Source organism: Mastigoproctus giganteus, chromosome 1, assembly GCF_048544385.1.
Source record: "Mastigoproctus giganteus isolate SK-2022 chromosome 1, ASM4854438v1, whole genome shotgun sequence".
In the NCBI taxonomy this organism is placed as follows: Eukaryota; Metazoa; Arthropoda; class Arachnida; order Uropygi; family Thelyphonidae; genus Mastigoproctus; species Mastigoproctus giganteus.
In genome coordinates this window covers 223,208,078-223,225,737 of record NC_143575.1, presented here as the reverse complement: position 1 = coordinate 223,225,737, position 17,660 = coordinate 223,208,078, and the positions used below count along the sequence as shown (strand labels likewise).

The 17,660-nt window shown below is 37.7% G+C and overlaps 1 protein-coding gene across 5 annotated transcripts in view; it reads right to left on the bottom strand.

The window, feature by feature from the left end:
• Positions 1-17,660, bottom strand: part of LOC150091546 (matrix metalloproteinase-2-like) — a 178,590-nt gene that overhangs the window by 18,538 nt on the left and 142,392 nt on the right. For all 5 annotated transcript variants that reach the window (XM_090384516.1, XM_090384512.1, XM_090384519.1 and 2 more), the window contains one exon: positions 3,463-3,607. In XM_090384516.1, the coding sequence (XP_090240642.1) occupies positions 3,463-3,607 (145 nt within the window). The remainder of the gene's footprint in view (positions 1-3,462; positions 3,608-17,660) is intronic.

The window sequence follows — 17,660 nt, the reverse complement described above, 5'->3', positions numbered from 1 at the left end:
GTTCGATATTCCCTTAATGGTATGAATGTATTGTGGCTTCCATTATATGTTCTTTCAAAAATTCCCATAATTTGTTTGTGTTCAGCTGCATATTTATTTAATTTCATTATTAGCAATACCTTTGCTAAAATCCATTACTTTATAAATCTTCATGATAGACAATATTTTTGATGCTATTTCTTGGAGTTGCTCTAGAAAATGTAACGTTTAAGTTTACCATGGGCAAACAATGGGATGGATAGAATACATTCCAACTTTATTCAATAACTGAACCTGTATATAAGTATCATTGCAAAATGCTAAATGATAATTAGCAATCTACAGCTGTTTTTTTTTTGCCTGGTTTAATTCCCATTCTGACTGATGATGTCAAATACTTAAGTCAGGAATGGGAAAAGCCTTTATCAGCTTTTTATTTAAAAGCCTTTTATTTCCATTCCATGGCTATGTTAGTCTGTCTTGAGCAAGGATTTATTTCAATCTATTCTATAACAGTTGTTCCCACTAGTTTCCCAGCCTTTTCCCTACTGCAGTCAAAAGATGGAGGATACATGATGAGTTAATGAATATTTGGCAAACTAGATGTAATGACTCTGAGAAAGGCAAGGAAACCTGCGATTTTATTTCCTTCGTAACAACCGTGAATTGGCAATTAAGATCGTGGTTGCAATTCAACTTGAGTGCTTATTTCCTGCTGACTGGGCATGGCTTAATGTCTAGGCTGAGTCAGTTTACTTTGGTCCCTTCTGGCTTGTGCTTCTGTGAGGTGATGGAGACTGGCCTTCACGTCATGCTCTGTTGTCCCTATTAGGAAGATCTGCACAGCACACTTGAATGGGAGACCTTTTATTTGGATTTGGATACCTTGCTGGATTTGTTTGTAAGTCAAGTTTCCTTTAAATGTTTCTAAACTTTTGTTAATAATGTGTTTAAAAGGAGGGCCATGTTGTTAAGTGATAGTAGAGGTATTTTGTCACAAGGTATAGGAATAGCAGCTGAAGGCACTGGATAGCATAATGTGCTATTGTTATACCAGCTCTGTTTTTATAGTGCATATTATGTGAAATTTTATTGATATTGAACCAATATTTAATTGGAAATTTTAAAAAGATTTTTCTTTTTTCGTTTTATTCATTTATATATTTTTATTTTATTTATTATTATTATGTTGATTATGAATACATACTTTTAAATCAAAGGCTGTATACATGGTCTTTGGACCTTGAGAATTAGTGCATATGGGCCTAGGCCCTGGAGGCATGTATGGGATGAAGCTGTTAATATATGTATATATATGTCTGCTAAATTTTATGTTGGCCTATAAATTTCAATTCATATAAAAAATAAATATTGGTATTAATGCCCCAAAGCATTTCATAACTATAAGTGTGTATGTTGGCTACTTTTCATGTTGTATAGGCCAGAATAACCCTATACCCTTCACCTGAGATCAGCTAACTACAGCTTCAAATAAAGAGGATTTTATAAATTCCTCCAGTCATCAAGGGGAATTTAACCCACCTTCATAGGCAAAACTATAAATCCTGTGCCTTCCCACCAGGTTGTTGAATCAACACACAATTTTCAAAAACTACAATAAACGCCATCATCCTCCCACCTTATCCATGTAATGGTAGATCTGACAGTGTGGTAATTTTGTCACTGTTTAAGTTCATCTTCTCTGCTATTCCTCAGACATGTCCTTTCTCTATATAATGTGCTTCTAACATGGCAACATTCTCCTTTCAAATTTTCTGCTAAACCTGAATTTGCAATTTCAACAAATCAGATTGTTCCACTTACACATATATCCAAAAAAAAAAAAAAAAAAAGTCTAAGCTCATTGACCATATATATAGCAATGAATCTTACTGGTTGCTGAAAGCAAATCAAATTTTATAAAATTCAGACCTTTTCAAACTTTATCAAATTTATAACTTTTCATAAATCTCCCTATAATTTTTTTATTTCTTTCAATCTAATACAATTATTTTATCCATGCACTACTTCTACAATTAATATGGTGGTTTCTGAGCTTCAAAATAACTGTACACTCAGTAAGGAAACTTTCTTAAAAACACTTCTATTTAATATTAGTGGTGGCAAAATGATGCAAGGAAGCAATCTCATACATCCAATCCATCTTTAAATTTATTGAAATTATTCACTTCCACAAATTTTCTGATAAGGGAACACAAATTTAAATTTGTTAAATTAATTTGTTAATTTAAATTTAGTTCACTCAACCCATTTAAAGCCTTAAACACTTCAATCAGCTCTCCTTGCAGGTGCTTACTTTCCAGGTGCTGAAATTTACAGAATTACAGTCTCTTCTTTTGTGCCCCTGACTAATTTTCTTCCCTTTTTTTTTTTTTTTTGCACTCATTCCAACAGATCTGTCACCTTCCTAAAACAAGGCTTCCAAACCTGTGTGCATTACTCAAGATGCAACCTAACTCTTGCCTTGTACAATAGTATAATCACCTCTCCCTGTTGGAAAATTCCTGTATATCATTAACAGAACTTTATGAGCCATCGTATCAGCCTGTCTGCACAGCTCAGAGAACTTAGTGTTGGACTGTACAATTACCACTAGGTCTTTTTCATTCTCCACTACCTTGAGTTTGTGAACCAATTAAATTGACCCACCTATATCCAAAGGATGGTCTGAGCTCATTTTCCACTCGTCGTACTATATATAGTCATGAATACTGTTTTTAGTTTGGTACCAACCAAATAGTAATTGCTGAAACATGACCAGAAACATGAGGATTACAGAGCTCTGAATATAAACCTAAAGAAAATATTGAATGTTAAATAGAAGATAAAATCACTAACCAAGAATTAATTATGGGAAGAATTATTTTCTATTACTAACATAATCAAAAAAGAGACTGAAGTGGTGACTTATAGGATGAATTCATTCTAGGAGGAATTTATCCTACTCAGTGCAAACAGAGAGAAAGAGAGAGAGAAAAATACTTGAATAGGAACAATCAAATCTGATCCATAAATACTTAATATGATTTGAGAATGGTGGATGTGAAAATTGGAGAACAGCTAAAAGTCTGTCTTGACCTCCCATTTTTACTGGATATGTGGAATAAGTAAATTATAGTTTATACTTTGTTGCAAGTGATTTTACAAGTATGCTATGTTATCACATGTAGTGTCAGCCTGTATATTTATTTTTGTCTGTTACTACATATTATATCTTATCTCATACAAATCGGATCTGTGTTTATATCATACAAATTAGATTTAGAAAAAAAATTCTACTTTCTAAAATAATAATAATTATTATTATTATTATTATTAGCCATATGGTGTAAGGAAGCCTGAGAGAGAGAGAGAATGAGAGAGTCAGAAGTAGAAGAGAGGACTGATGATATCCAGCTCAGGACCCTGGGTGTGCCAAGCCCATACTCACCAGATGTGAGCCCCTGGGGTTTATGTACTTACCTGAAAAGAATACAATTTTGGTATCAGATGGACGTTCATAAACGGCATCTATTTTATCTATGTCTTTTGGAAGATTATACCAAAATCTGTCAATGGGTACTGGGTAGTTCCTTTTTAAACCCTTGCTATCTACTCGCCAAAAAAACTATAGAAAAAAAAAACTGTGTAAGTAATAAGTCTGTAAAATACATACTAAAGTTGACAAATGATTCATTAATTAATATACGAGTTCATTAATTTTTAGTACCATTCGTATTTTGTGAGGAATGATACTTTAAAAATTATGATTTGATATCTTTCTTAATCACACTGGCCAACATGAATTTTACCTCCACTAATATATCACCTGTTTGCAGTCAATTTTTATGTGTGTTTCAAAAATAATTCTTAAAATTTCACATTATCACAATTTCTACATATAAAGGTATTTGTTTATCCATAATATATATATCATACTGAAATTCAGGGAAGTGGCTATACCGCTGATCTGTCATATTACCTGCAAATAATAATGTTTGCATGTGCTCACAGATGGTGGTAATGTTGGGGAGGATTAACATGTTTAACCTTGTCTGTCTGCCTTTCTTTCAGTAACAGACAGTTTATCCACATATCTATTACATGTTGTTTGTTTTTTCTATGTTTTGCTTAGCATTGTGTAGTTAAAATATTTAAACAAAAGAACGATAAATATCTGAATCACCCTGACAATTTCTGCTATGTGTGGATGGTTTACAAGAAAAACTCAGAGGGGAAAAAAAAAATCTACAATATAACTAAATGTACATATTGTTTGTACTTTGGTTGCAAGATTGGTGACAAGGACAAAACTTGTTCACCACAAATCTGAAGATGATGTTAACTGGGAAAATTAAAAGTATAAAAAATTAAAATCAAAGGTATGCCTTTTGCTGCTCCTATGGTGTGGAAAGAACTGTATGACCACAATGACAATTGCTATTTTTGCATTACAAAAATATCAGGATGTCCGGAAAAGCAAGTACAGATTCAAATATCCCAAATTTTGAGCATCTAGACATCTAGATGCTCAAATTAACATGTTTAACATCTGTCTAGGAAGCGCTGCTCATATGGCTATAATAATTTTTTTTTTTCCTCACCTTTTTCCCATTAAATACAGGGTGTCTCAAAAATATTGGTACAAACGTTTAGGGGAGATAGGTAACATCTAAAGGAATGTGAATCACATAGGAACCCATAACCAGAAATGTCCCGGGAAAGTAGTAGCAGAGGCACAAAAAGCAGAAATGACACAAGACAGTAATATTTATTTGACATTTATTTGACATAATATTAACAATGGAGTACGAGATGGATGCATTTCATGATGTTACAACAGATGCTCGAAGGTTCCACCATGAGACGCGATGCATGTGTGACACCGACACAGCATGGATTGGCAGACACGGTCGAACACACCTGGAGTTTCTTTGACAGTAGCAGCAGTGCAGACGAGTCTTGCCACAAGATCCATTTTCGTCTCCACAGGCGATTCATACACGATAGATTTGAGGGCCCCTCACAGAAAGAAATCAAGGCTCGATAAATCAGGTGAGCGTGGGGGGCCAGGCAACGGGTCCACCATGTCCAATCTATCGACGCCCAAAACGCCTGTTCAAATGGTCACGAACACACCTTCCATAATGGGCAGGTGCCCTGTCATGTTGAAACCAAATGTTGCGTCTCACATTTGCTGGAACATCGTCAAGTAACCCTGGTAGAACTTGTTCAAGAAAGATCCGATATTTAGCGGAGTTCGTGCGGGATGGTAACAGGTACGGGCCGACTAAGCAGTCACCGACCATACCTGCCCACACATTTATTGCGAAGTGATGTTGTGCCACATGGGGGCACACACCGTGTGGGCCCTCTGCTAATCCATACACTAGGTGCATGTCTGCCAGCTCACAGTTCGTATATTGATGCATGCTCTTCTTGTGGCGACTACTGCTTGAATGAGTAAACCAGAAATTTTCCCTCTCGCAAACTGATGAACAGCGCTGTGTACCGACTTACAGTGACATTTCCGGTTATGGGTTCCTATTCAATTCACATTCCTTTAGATGTTTCTTACCTCCCCTGAACGTTTGTACCAATATTTTTGAGACACCCTGTATATATATATGAGGTCGGCGTTTTTACTGTTTTGGCATGAATTTTTACGGCCACATTCCCTTCCTGATGCCAGCCCTCACCCTTTATCCGGGCTGGGGATATGCGGTGGTCATTCCTTGACCTTTCGCATTCTCTGTATTTGGTGGTCATTGGCTCAAATCCCGATCTAATCAGGAAGTGTGTCCTGCGCACTGCTGCTCCTACCCACCTTGGTATGGAGGTGCCATATGGTTATAATAAATAATAATATAAAAATATCCTAATGTATTATCTGCAACAAAGCCTGTTCTACATAATGAAGAATTGCCAATACCATATCCCCCAAAATCATGGGATAAGGGAAGCAATGAGAAATATAGCAATAGCAAGGATTCCTGTGTTACAGCCTGCTCAACCATCCACTTTGAACAGATTTGGACTACCAACCGGAAAATTATAACACACTACACTTAATTAAACAAGAAGAGTTGAATGATGCACTTAAGTAAGCAAAAAGAGTTGCATGATTTAGTTTGTGATTTAAACTTATGTAAAGAGTAAATAGAACTCCTTGCTTCTATGTTACAACTGAGGAAGTTACTTGAAGCCGGAACTAAAATTACAGTATATCAAAAACATCACAATGTCATGATAGTGAAAAAACTGGGCATTGAACACAATCATAATGAATGGTGTATATTTACTGATGTCTCAAAATTAAGTTTAAAATAAGTTTGCTGCACAATTGAAATGCATTCCCAAAGTATGTTTTTTCAAGGTCTGAGTGCAATAAAGTACTGACTTTGCTTAGAATGCTAGTGGTGATCTTGAGGTACTTGGATTATTCATTGGTCTATAAGGAGGTTTCACAAAATACTGTTGTTTTCTATATTGTGGGACAATTGTGCAACAGAAAAACATTATATTGTGTAGCAGTGTGAAAAGCAGGAGGAATTTTTACCAGGGAGGAATAATATAAATTGTTCCTTTTTTGTTCTAGTTAAAACGAAAAAGGTTCTTCCACCTTTGCATATAAAGCTTGGATTAATGAAAATTAATCCAAGGTTGAGGGGAAAATTTTTTCCCCTCAAAATTTAGGAGATGTAAGTGATGAGCAAGGGGAACACTTTCATCAGCACATATCCACAATGGAAAAGCAGTATCAAGGTCACTGGGATACTGAGATGATGGGAGATTACAGCTGGCTTCTTAAGAAGGAAAGCAAAATAGGCTACAAGAAAAACTCTAAGAGTTTTTCTCGTTTTCTCTTCTAGGGAAACAGAATGTACGTAGTACAGTTTATGGCTGTTTAAAGTATTTTAAAATGAATGACTTATTTTTAAGATAGCATATGTATTATTGTATGATATTTGAAATTGGTAGTTCATTAACACCACATTTGCTGCCATTTATGTTTGCTTGAAGCACCTCTGTGTGGGTAGATTCTCTTGGAGTGTACCTGTAGGGAGCTTTTCTTGGGGCACTGGAACAAATAGGCAGTACTTTTTAGTAAATGGATTTCATCTTTGAAGAATCATCACTTCAAGTAATGCTGACATCTGTTGTTTGTAGCATTCTAATATGAACAGATACATTTGAACGGGGTTCAGAATCCATATCTTGAATAGAATTCTATTTCAGTATCAGATGACATATTATAAAGAGCTGATTCAATGTCATTAGTTTCAACATACTGTCAATCGCTATTACTTTCCAGTCCTGATGTCCCAGGATGTGGATCTGTTATAACAACCCTTTATGGTAAAATTTTATAGGAAAACACTTTTTAGGCAAAATTTTATCACTAGACACATTCTAAGGATGATGTTTTGTTTTTCCCAAATTAAAGAATTAAAATTCAGCAAGAATGATCTTTGAAAAATGTTACCTTTTCTTCTTGTGAAAAATATTAAACTAGATAAAATAACTTCAAGATAAGTAAAAAAATACTAAACTAGATAAATAATTTCAACATAAGCAAAGAACATATAAAATTGTGAACCAAGTATACAGCTTTTGGAGTGCACTCTAGACAATATGATTGATGCTAAGCAAAATCCCAGGCATAATGCCTGGGATTTTGCCCATGGTTTAATTATTGTGCTGATATTGCTCAGTTGTTCACTTCATGTGCTGTTCCTGTAAAAAGGAACAGCACATGAAATGAACTCCTAGCATTGGTGTACACATTGCATGTACACCAATGCTAGGAGTTTAGTAAATAAATTTGATGAATTTGAGGTATTGCTCAAAACATCAAAGGCAGATATTTTTGGGATATCAGAGACGTGGTGTCACAAAGATATAAGGGATGCAGAACTGCAATTTGGGGAGTACAACGTCTACAGAAAGGATAGACAGGATAGGAAGGGGGGAGGGGTTATGCTATTAGTTAAGAAACACATAAAAACCAAGGAAGTGAAGCCAGTCGACATCGCCGGACAGTGCAGTGTTGAGTCAGTTTGGTGTGACATAAGCATTGGGAGATCAAAATTGAGAGTAGGAGTGTGCTATAGGCCTAATGACTCTGATGAGTATAATAAGGAACTGTACAGGGAAATAGAGTGGGCCAGTAAATCAGAGAGTCTTATAATGGGAGATTTTAATTTCCCAGATATTGACTGGAATTTGGGGGCTGGTTACTCACACACTAGCAGGGCTTTTGTGGATTTATTGGATGATTGTTTTCTACATCAGCATGTTCAGGAGGCAACTAGAGGGAGTAATACTCTTGATTTGATTATCAGCAGTGATTCTTCATGCATTAAGAATCTGCAGATAAATGAACCACTAGGTGGCAGTGATCACAGTGTGCTGAAGTGGGATTTACTCAAAGAGGTAATTACCATTAGGGGTAAAGGGAAGGGTTATTGCTTCCGTAAAGGCGACTACGATGGACTGAGACAGTATTTAAATTCTATACAGTGGGACCAACTGATGATGTTACCAACAGCAAATTCAAAATGGGAAGCATTCAAAGAACTTATCTTGGAAGCTACTAGGCTTTACGTACCAACTAAGAAATATTGTTCAAGGTTTAGGCCAAAATGGATGTCAGATGAACTAATGAGGCATATGGCAGAGAAGAAAAATGCATGGGATACTTACAAATTAACACATGACACAGAAGCCTATGATAGATACAAGTTGATATGCAACCAAGTTACAAAGGAGGTTAGGCAGGCGAAGGCAGATTACGAGAAATCCTTGGCAAGGGATGCAAAGAAAAACAGCAAAGAGTTCTTTACTTATGTAAACTCTAGAAGGAAGGGGATGAATCAGATTGGTCCACTTGATATTGATGGGTCAACTGTTGATGATCCTGCTCAGGTAGCTAACAAACTAAATGAATATTTTGCATCGACATTCACACATGAGGAGTTATTCAGCAAGGGGAATGCCAGAGGTGTATTCAACTCTAGCAGTAAGCTACAGAATCTTGAAATAACTGAGAGTAAAGTGGAGGAGAAACTGTTGAAGATAAACACAAGAAAGGCACCCGGGGTGGATGGGATCTATCCAGTTATATTAAAGGAGGCAGCAAAGGAAGTAAGCAAACCCTTAGCCATAATTATGAGAGCTTCCTTGGACTCAGGGGAGGTACCCATAGACTGGAAATGTGCAAATGTGAGCCCAATTCACAAAGGAGGATCAAAGGCTGACACAAGTAATTATAGACCTGTGAGCTTAACTTCTGTTCCAGGAAAATTAATGGAGGCACTGGTTAAAGAAGCACTGCAGGATCATTTAGACAAGACTTCAGTTATAGCTCAGACACAGCATGGTTTTGTTAAGGGGAAGTCTTGCCTGACCAACTTGATTGGATACTATGATGCAGTCACAAAAGAACTGGATGCAGGGAATAACTTTGATATTATATACTTGGATCTTAGAAAGGCTTTTGATACTGTTGCACATGGAAGACTGCTACACAAATTGGAGCAGTGTGACATTGGAGGCAAATTGCTGCTATGGCTAAAGGGGTGGTTGAGGGGGAAAAGACAGAGAGTGGTAATCAATGGACACTGCTCATCGTGGACTAATGTTATTAGTGGAGTCCCTCAGGGCTCAGTGTTGGGTCCATTATTGTTTTCTGTATTTATAAATGATATTGATGATGGTATATCAAGCTTAATGTCCAAGTTTGCAGATGATACAAAGGTTAGCAGGGTTGTCAAGGACACTACTGACACTATGCTGCTGCAACAGGATTTGGAAAGGTTGAGCAGATGGGCTGAGAGGTGGCAAATGAAGTTTAACATTGACAAATGTAAAGTACTACACATGGGAAACAGCAACCTCAGAGCAACGTATCAACTCTGTGGTACTACACTGACAGTGGTAGAGAATGAAAGGGACTTGGGGGTGGTTGTGCAGGCAGATATGAAGTTCTCTGAGCAGTGCAGACGGGCTGCAAGAGTCGCTCATGGAGTATTGTCAATGATATACAGGAATTTTTCCAGCAGGGATAAGGAGGTGATTATTCCATTGTATAAGGCAATGGTCAGGCCACACCTAGAGTACTGTATACAGGTCTGGAGGCCTCATTTCCAGAAGGATGTAGAGCTGCTGGAACGAGTACAGAGAAGGGCAACAAGATTAGTGAATGGAACAAAGGGGTGCTCTTACGAAGAAAGGCTTAAGTTTTGCAAATTACAGTGTCTGGAGACTAGGCACCAGCGAGGTGATCTGATAGAGGTGTATAAAGCCTTGAATGGTTTAAGCATGCTCAATGCTGATGGGATTCTTCCTCTAGCTCAGAAAAATCACCTGAGAGGGCATAAATTCAAATTGAGGAAAGACAGATGTAGGATAGACGTGCGGAAATTTGCCTTTAGCCAGCGGGTGGTTGGTTGGTGGAACAGACTTCCATCCCTTGTGGTGGAGGTTGATAGCCTAAATAAGTTTAAGGCTCAGCTGGACAGGTATTTTGAACGAACAGAGGGGTGAAGTGGAAGTGGGTTTTTTTTTTTTTTTTTTTGGCTGATGCTGCATAAACTTGCTTTCTTGCATCGAATGCCTCTACTAATGCTAATGCACAACTGATTTATTGACTGCAGTTTGTTTTGGATGCAAATGTGTATTCAGACAGCAAATGTGTCAATTTATAAAAATTGCAGCATATCTTTCAATGGAGATGTAATAGAGGCATAATTTTGATATTTTTGAATCAGATGATAAATTTTCTTCAGAATCTGAAACTTTTTCCCTGGAAGTATGAAAAAATATATATTTTTGTCCAAAATGATTTTACAGTAAAATATATAAGATACCAGAAGGCAAATTGAACTAAGAAGCATCTCTTCCTCAACTACCCCATGCTACGTATTCCATTGTATTTTTAACATAAAAAAAACTTCTGCTAGGTAAAGAAAGTAGTTTATATTCTATTTAAAACAACTTAGAGGTTAACTGCTTACTCTTTCTTTTCAAAAAAAATAATACTGCCAACAATCCTCTCTAAAGACACAGTACACCTCTAATTTGAACAAAACTGACCTCAAACGAAATTTATTAATATTCTGTTATACCAACCATACTTTTCTGCTGTGTTTATCTTTCTGTTATGATTCTATGTAATATAAGTTAAGATAACAAATCTTTCTTTATATTAAAAGTAAAAATCAGTAACAGATTTATATAAATATTTAATTTAATTTTTATATAATTATTTATATAAATTAAATTATATTAATTTAATTTAGTACTGGGGGGCTCCACCCCTGCTTGCTCTGCTCATCAACCCCCGCACATGCTTTTCTACGTAATATGTAGAGGTATGACGGAGTAAGTTAAATCTTTTCTACGTAAAAGACATACTTGTCAAAACACACTGATCAATATCTAATCTAATATATAAAAGAAAATAAAAAGTGTAAGAAAAAACTATAAAAAGTAAAACTGTGAATGTTGAGTGAATGGAAGTTATTAATTGCATGTTCTATCTTAGCCTCTTCACTGGACAGACTGATGGCTATGCAGGCCCTCAGGGGCCTCATGGTTATCCAAGCTGGCACCATGCTGTAGCTTTTCCTAGCTGGTATAGTGTGAGATGCTGACACTGGCCATTAGGGTAACCACCGGCCAGTGTGGGACAGAGTTGCAAAAAGCAAACTCCACCATAGGAATCACTTTCCCTATGTTCTTTTATTCCTACCACCTGGGGTGGTTGAGTGTTCTTTCCCCACCCTGGATGGCCCCTACCCCCTTTTGAAAGGTGGTTCACCCCACCAACAACTTTCAACTCCCACCCTCTGGACTAGAATGGGTGTCCTGTACCGGGGGCAATGTTCCATCTAATTTTTCTTATAGCTGCGCGGGGCAGAAAAATGCACCTGAGTAAAAAAATTTCAGACAAGATTAAATATGTGCAATATTTTTACAAATTGTTTTAATTATAAGTAGGGACATACATAATAATAAAAAGAATGTTAAAAATAAATTTACAATTTACTGTTAGTTATTTTTCTTGGAATTTTTCTCTTCTGTTCTTTGCAGAAGTCCATACTTTGGAGACATCATCTACATTTATTGTTGCACTATTAGCTAAATGCAATTTGATTCTCATAAGGTAACTTTAATGATCTTCATGTATTCTATTTCGATTTTTTGTTTTAATTGAATTCATAGTGCTAAATCCTCGCTCGCAGTCTGCACTTGAAGTTTGAAATGTTCCCATAATATCATAGAGAATGGATATTTTACAAAACTCCCAATTTGTAAGTACGAAATTTAAAGTGTCACTGAAAGTTTTAAATGTTCCAGTTTTAATTTTTTTGGCAATTATAAATTTTAATTCCGAATATTCTTCTGATATTTTAGAAATCACATCACTTTCGTTATTTGTAATAAATTGTGAATATTTTTTTGCAAGGCATATCACATTAAGTTACCCAAAGTCAAAATTATTGCTTTCATTTGCAATAGCATTAATATCAAATACTTTCCAATCATTTAATCCATCATCAGGAAATCTGTTATCTAAGTGATCACATACATGTTTAATAAAGTGAATTATAGCTGCAGTGTCAACATCACTTTGAATTTTTGATAATACTACTTTCATATTTGCACTGCAGAAAATATTTTTTCCAAGATACTGGCTTCTTAATTTGTTTATTTTAGCTTTAACATATTGATGGTGCATCAATAATGTTTAAACAACAGGACATGATATTGCCAAGGGGAATGTCTTTGTGTGTGCGTGATGTAAGGAGTGTGAGGAAATCAGGCGACAACTCAGCATTGTTATGGGCCTATATGAGAGCTTGAAGGACAGGGTGAATGCCCTCAAAGGATCTAAATTGAGCTGGTCCATCAAGCTCTCAGCTGCCCACATCAATGCCAAAGCTTGCACTTGATCATCACGCAACGCAGTGGCAACCCCCAAGGCAGAATGCACTGATCCCACAGGAAATAGTAGTTGTTGGTAACTCTATTGTCAGGGAAATGGGAAACATGGTATGTAAAAAGGATAGGTGGAACAGGACCAGGGTATGTCTGCCAGGACAAAGGTTGATGACATTGTAGAGCGGATATCATCTTTTAAGGGCACAAAAGGTGATATTGTTGTACACATTGGCACTAATGATATTAAGAGTAGGAGACCGGTGGAATTACTTAACAAGTACAGGTCATTGTTGAAAAAAAGCCGTGAATTAGGGTTGAATTTGAAGGCGTCTGCAATTCTGTCCAGACACGATAGGAGGGAGTATATGATGAGAGCCTTATCGATCAATTCGGCCCTGGAAATATTGTGCAAGCTCAAGGGGTAGAATTTTTTCAGCCTGGTCTGTACATATTAACAGGAGAGACTGCTTCTACAGGGATGGGATACACTTAAATAGAAAGGAGGCAAGAATATTTGCTAATGCTATCGAGGCAGTGTTAGGTGGGTCAGAAAACTGCTAGCTTGGGGGGATACAAGGACTAATAGATTAACAGTAGCCACTGGCAGAGGTGAAAGTGATTCTTGCATTGCTTCTATTGGAATGAGCAGCAGCCTGGAAAACAAGATGCAGGGTATTTCAGACTCTGCTGGGAGTCATTGCGGTACAAGTAAACATATGGGTTGTGTTAGGGTAGCTAAGAATGGGAACAGGTGCGTGTATACTTGCATATACACCAATGCTAGAGTTTGGTACATAAATTTGATGAATTTGAGATATTGCTCAAAACATCAAAGGCAGATATTGTGGGGATATCAGAGACGTGGTGTCACACGAATATAAGGAATGCAGAACTGGAATTTGGGGAGTACAATGTGTACAGGAAGGATAGACAGGATAGGAAGGGAAGGGAGGAGGGGTTATGCTAATATTTAAGAAACACAAAATCCTAGGAAGTGCAGCCAGTCGACATCGCTGGACAGTGCAGTGTCAAGTCAGTTTGGTGTGACATAAGCATTGGGAGATCAAAATTGAGAGTAGGAGTGTGTTGTAGGCCTAATGACTCTGATGAGTATAATAAGAAACTGTACAGAGAAATAGTGGGCCAGTAAATCAGAGAGTCTTATAATGGGGAATTTAATTTCTCAGATATTGACTGGAATTTGTAGGTTAGTAACTCACACACTAGCAAGGCTTTTGTGGATTTATTGGATGATTGTTTAATTATTATTAATATTATTAACCATATGGTGCAAGGAAGCCTGAGGCTTATTGCTGCACCAGACAAATAAAAATTCCCGAGTACCCTGAGAGAGAGATTTGGTAGTTGTTGGCGCATCGGCTTCTGTGGCCATATTGCACCTCCCAAGGTTTTTGCAGTACTTTGATCCAAGCCCGAGGCGGGAATCGAACCCGCGACCTTTGGGTTGCCCGGTAGGTGCTTTACCCACTCGGCTAGCCCGGTCGGTGAGAGAGAGAGAGAGAGAGAGAGAAAAGTAGAAAGGAATCACCAAGAAAGAGAAGAATGATGATATCCAGCTCAGGACCCTGGGTGTGCCAAGCCCATACTCACCAGATATGAGCCCCTCGGGTTATCTACATCAGCATGTTCAGGAGGCAACTAAAGGGAGTAATACTCTTGATCTGATTATCAGTAGTGATTATTCATGCATTAAGAATCTGCAGATAAAGGAACCACTAGGTGGCAGTGATCACAGTGTGCTGAAGTGGGATTTACTCAAAGAGGTAACTACCATCAGGGGTTAAGGGAAGGGTTTTTGCTTTCGTAAAGGTGACTACGGTGGTCTGAGACAGTATTTAAATTCTATACGGTGGGACCAACTGGTGATGTTACCAACAACAAATTCAAAATGGGAGGCATTCAAAGAATTTATCTTGGAAGCTACTAGGCTTTACATAACAACTAAAAAATACTGTTCAAGGTTTAGGCCTAAATGGATGTCAGATAAACTAATGAGACATATGGCAGAGAAGAAAAATACATGGGATACATATAAATTAATGGGTGACATAGAAGCCTATGATAGATATAAGCAGGTCTATAAACAAGTCACAAAGGAGATTAGGCAGGCATAGGCAGATTATGAGAAATCTTTGGCAAGGGATACAAAAAAAAAAAACAGCAAAGAGTTCTTTACCTAAGTAAATTCTAGAAGGAAAGGGATGAATCAGATTGGTCCACTGGATATTGATGGTTCAACTGTTGATGATCTTGCTCAGATGGCTAACAAACTAAAAGAGTATTTTGCATCTACATTCACACATGAGGAGTTATTCAGGGAGGGGAATGCCAGAGGTGAATTAAACTCTGGCACGGCAGTGAACTAAATGATTTTTTAATAACTGAGAGGAAAGTGGAGGAGAAATTGTTGAAGATAAACATAACAAAGGACCCAGGGTGGAGGGGATCTATCCAGTTATATTAAAGGAGGCAGCAAAGGAAGTAAGAAACCCTTAGCCATAATTATGAGAGCTTCCTTGGACTATATTCAGAGTAGTGTATTCTACACAGAGTAAAAACGCGGAGTTGCGGGAAACCCTCGGTACCACCAGACAAAAAACACTATGTCACTATAATCAATACCTAATCAGGAAATAACTCTGTAATTATTTACCTGTGCATTTGTATTGCACGGCATTCAATCACTATCTAATTATTTACCTGCGTTTATATAGATCACTTGGGAAAAGGCCTTTTGCTTCAGGTTTCATAATGCATGAGGAATATTGTTGCATCCGAAAGAGCAGGACTAAAATATTTAATTGAAATATTTACAAACTATACAAATATTTAAAATATTTGTATAGTTTGTAAATATATTACAAATTTTGGCGAAGGTAAAGAAAGCCAACATGAGAACGACGAGAAACATTGAATAACTTACGCAGAAAATTAGTTTCCCGATATAGCACTCTAGCGCTACTCGCTCGATAAACAGACAGTAGATGTTATCAGTCTGGAGAAAAGTCGAGAACGATATATTGACTGACAGGTAGGTGTGGCAAATGATGCGCTGAATGGTGTGTGAACACAACACATGATAACATCGGATTAGTATCGTTATAGTAGCACTCAAAAGCACTAATGGTAACTTGCCCTAATAAAAATTTCCATAATGGCGAAAAAAGGTCAGGTTACCTCCACTTGAATCCCATGAGAGCTTGAACCCCTCCCGAAGTGGAGGGAATAACCTAACCTTTTTTCTTTAGAATTACAATCATATTTAGAAATACATTCATAAAAATTAAATATTTTTTTTATATCGCGCTCACCACCAATCATTTCATCGTTTGCCACGCCTACCTGTCAATGTATTTTTATTTTCTTGTTCAAATAAGATATCATTCTTCTCTTTCTTGGTGATTCCCTTCTGCTTTTGACTCTCTCTCTCTCTCTCTCTCTCTCTCTCTCTGTCTCAGGGTAAATCGGGAACCTTTTTTTTTTCCTGGTGCAGAATAAGCCTCAGGCTTCCTTGCACCATATTATTATTACTATTATTATTATTAATAATAATAAGGGGCGCGATGGCCCAGTGGTTAAGACACTGGACTACCAGCCTGATGGACCTGGGCTCGAATCCCGCACTTGGTGGAAGTGAACGCTGCTCTATTACGCTGGAAGACCGATATAATAATAATATTAAATGATAAAAAAAAAACGCGAAAGTTACCCCATTGGACTTACCCTCCCCAAGGCCGGAGTGACGGCTGGGGCAGATAGTGGCGCCATCTGGTGTCAATTGCGAGAAGTAAATAAATAAACCACTGGACATAAGCCGAAGCTAAACAAGTCCACCTCCATAGATGTTTATTTGTTTGTTATTTAGTTTTTAGGAGCATTAGCAACTAAGGCCATATTGCTCCGGGGATATGCGGTGGTCATTCCCTGACATTTCCGCATCCTCCGTATTTGGTGGTCATGGGCTCGAACCCCGGTGTAATCAAGAAGCATGTGCTATGCACTGCTGCTCCTACCCACCTGGCTATGAAGGCGCCCCACCGCCATAGATGAATGATGTCGCAGATAAATATTATTCGTACTGCATCGAGTGTGGCACGGGATAAAGTCACTCGCGTTCAGGCAGAGGGGTCGGCTCGAAAAGTTGGAGACAGTCTCTCGAGCAAGACAGTGAAGCAAGTGCCGTTGTTCCCCGTAAAGCTACCACAAGAGAAAGGCAAGACCAACCAGCCTCACCAACTAGAAGTGTTTCCTGCGCAACTACGCTAGTGGCCACCCAGGAAGGAAGAAAATGCCAACACATGAAGTGGAGCATTGAAATGAATACATACATCATGTGAGCATACTATGAAATAACCAGGCTAGAGACCGATATGACAATGTACAGATCGCGACTACATACTAAGTGGTTAGAACGATACCCGGATATTCAGGTCACCATACATCGATTAGCAGACCAGAGAAGTATCATTGTCACGAAGAACTTAATAGCTCCTGCCATCTTGGAAAAAAAATCAAGCAGGATGTCAGCGATCTGCTACAAAGCACAAAGAATATGGAACCGGAGGAGGAACAGCAAGAAGAAATACAACCCAGAGTAGCTGAAGTGGAAAGAGATGAAGTCATGCTATCCAGAACAGAACACGAGTGGAAGAAGGCCTAACAGAATTCGAAGGAATGGACCCCACAAGAACCCACGTGATACCTAAGCAGAG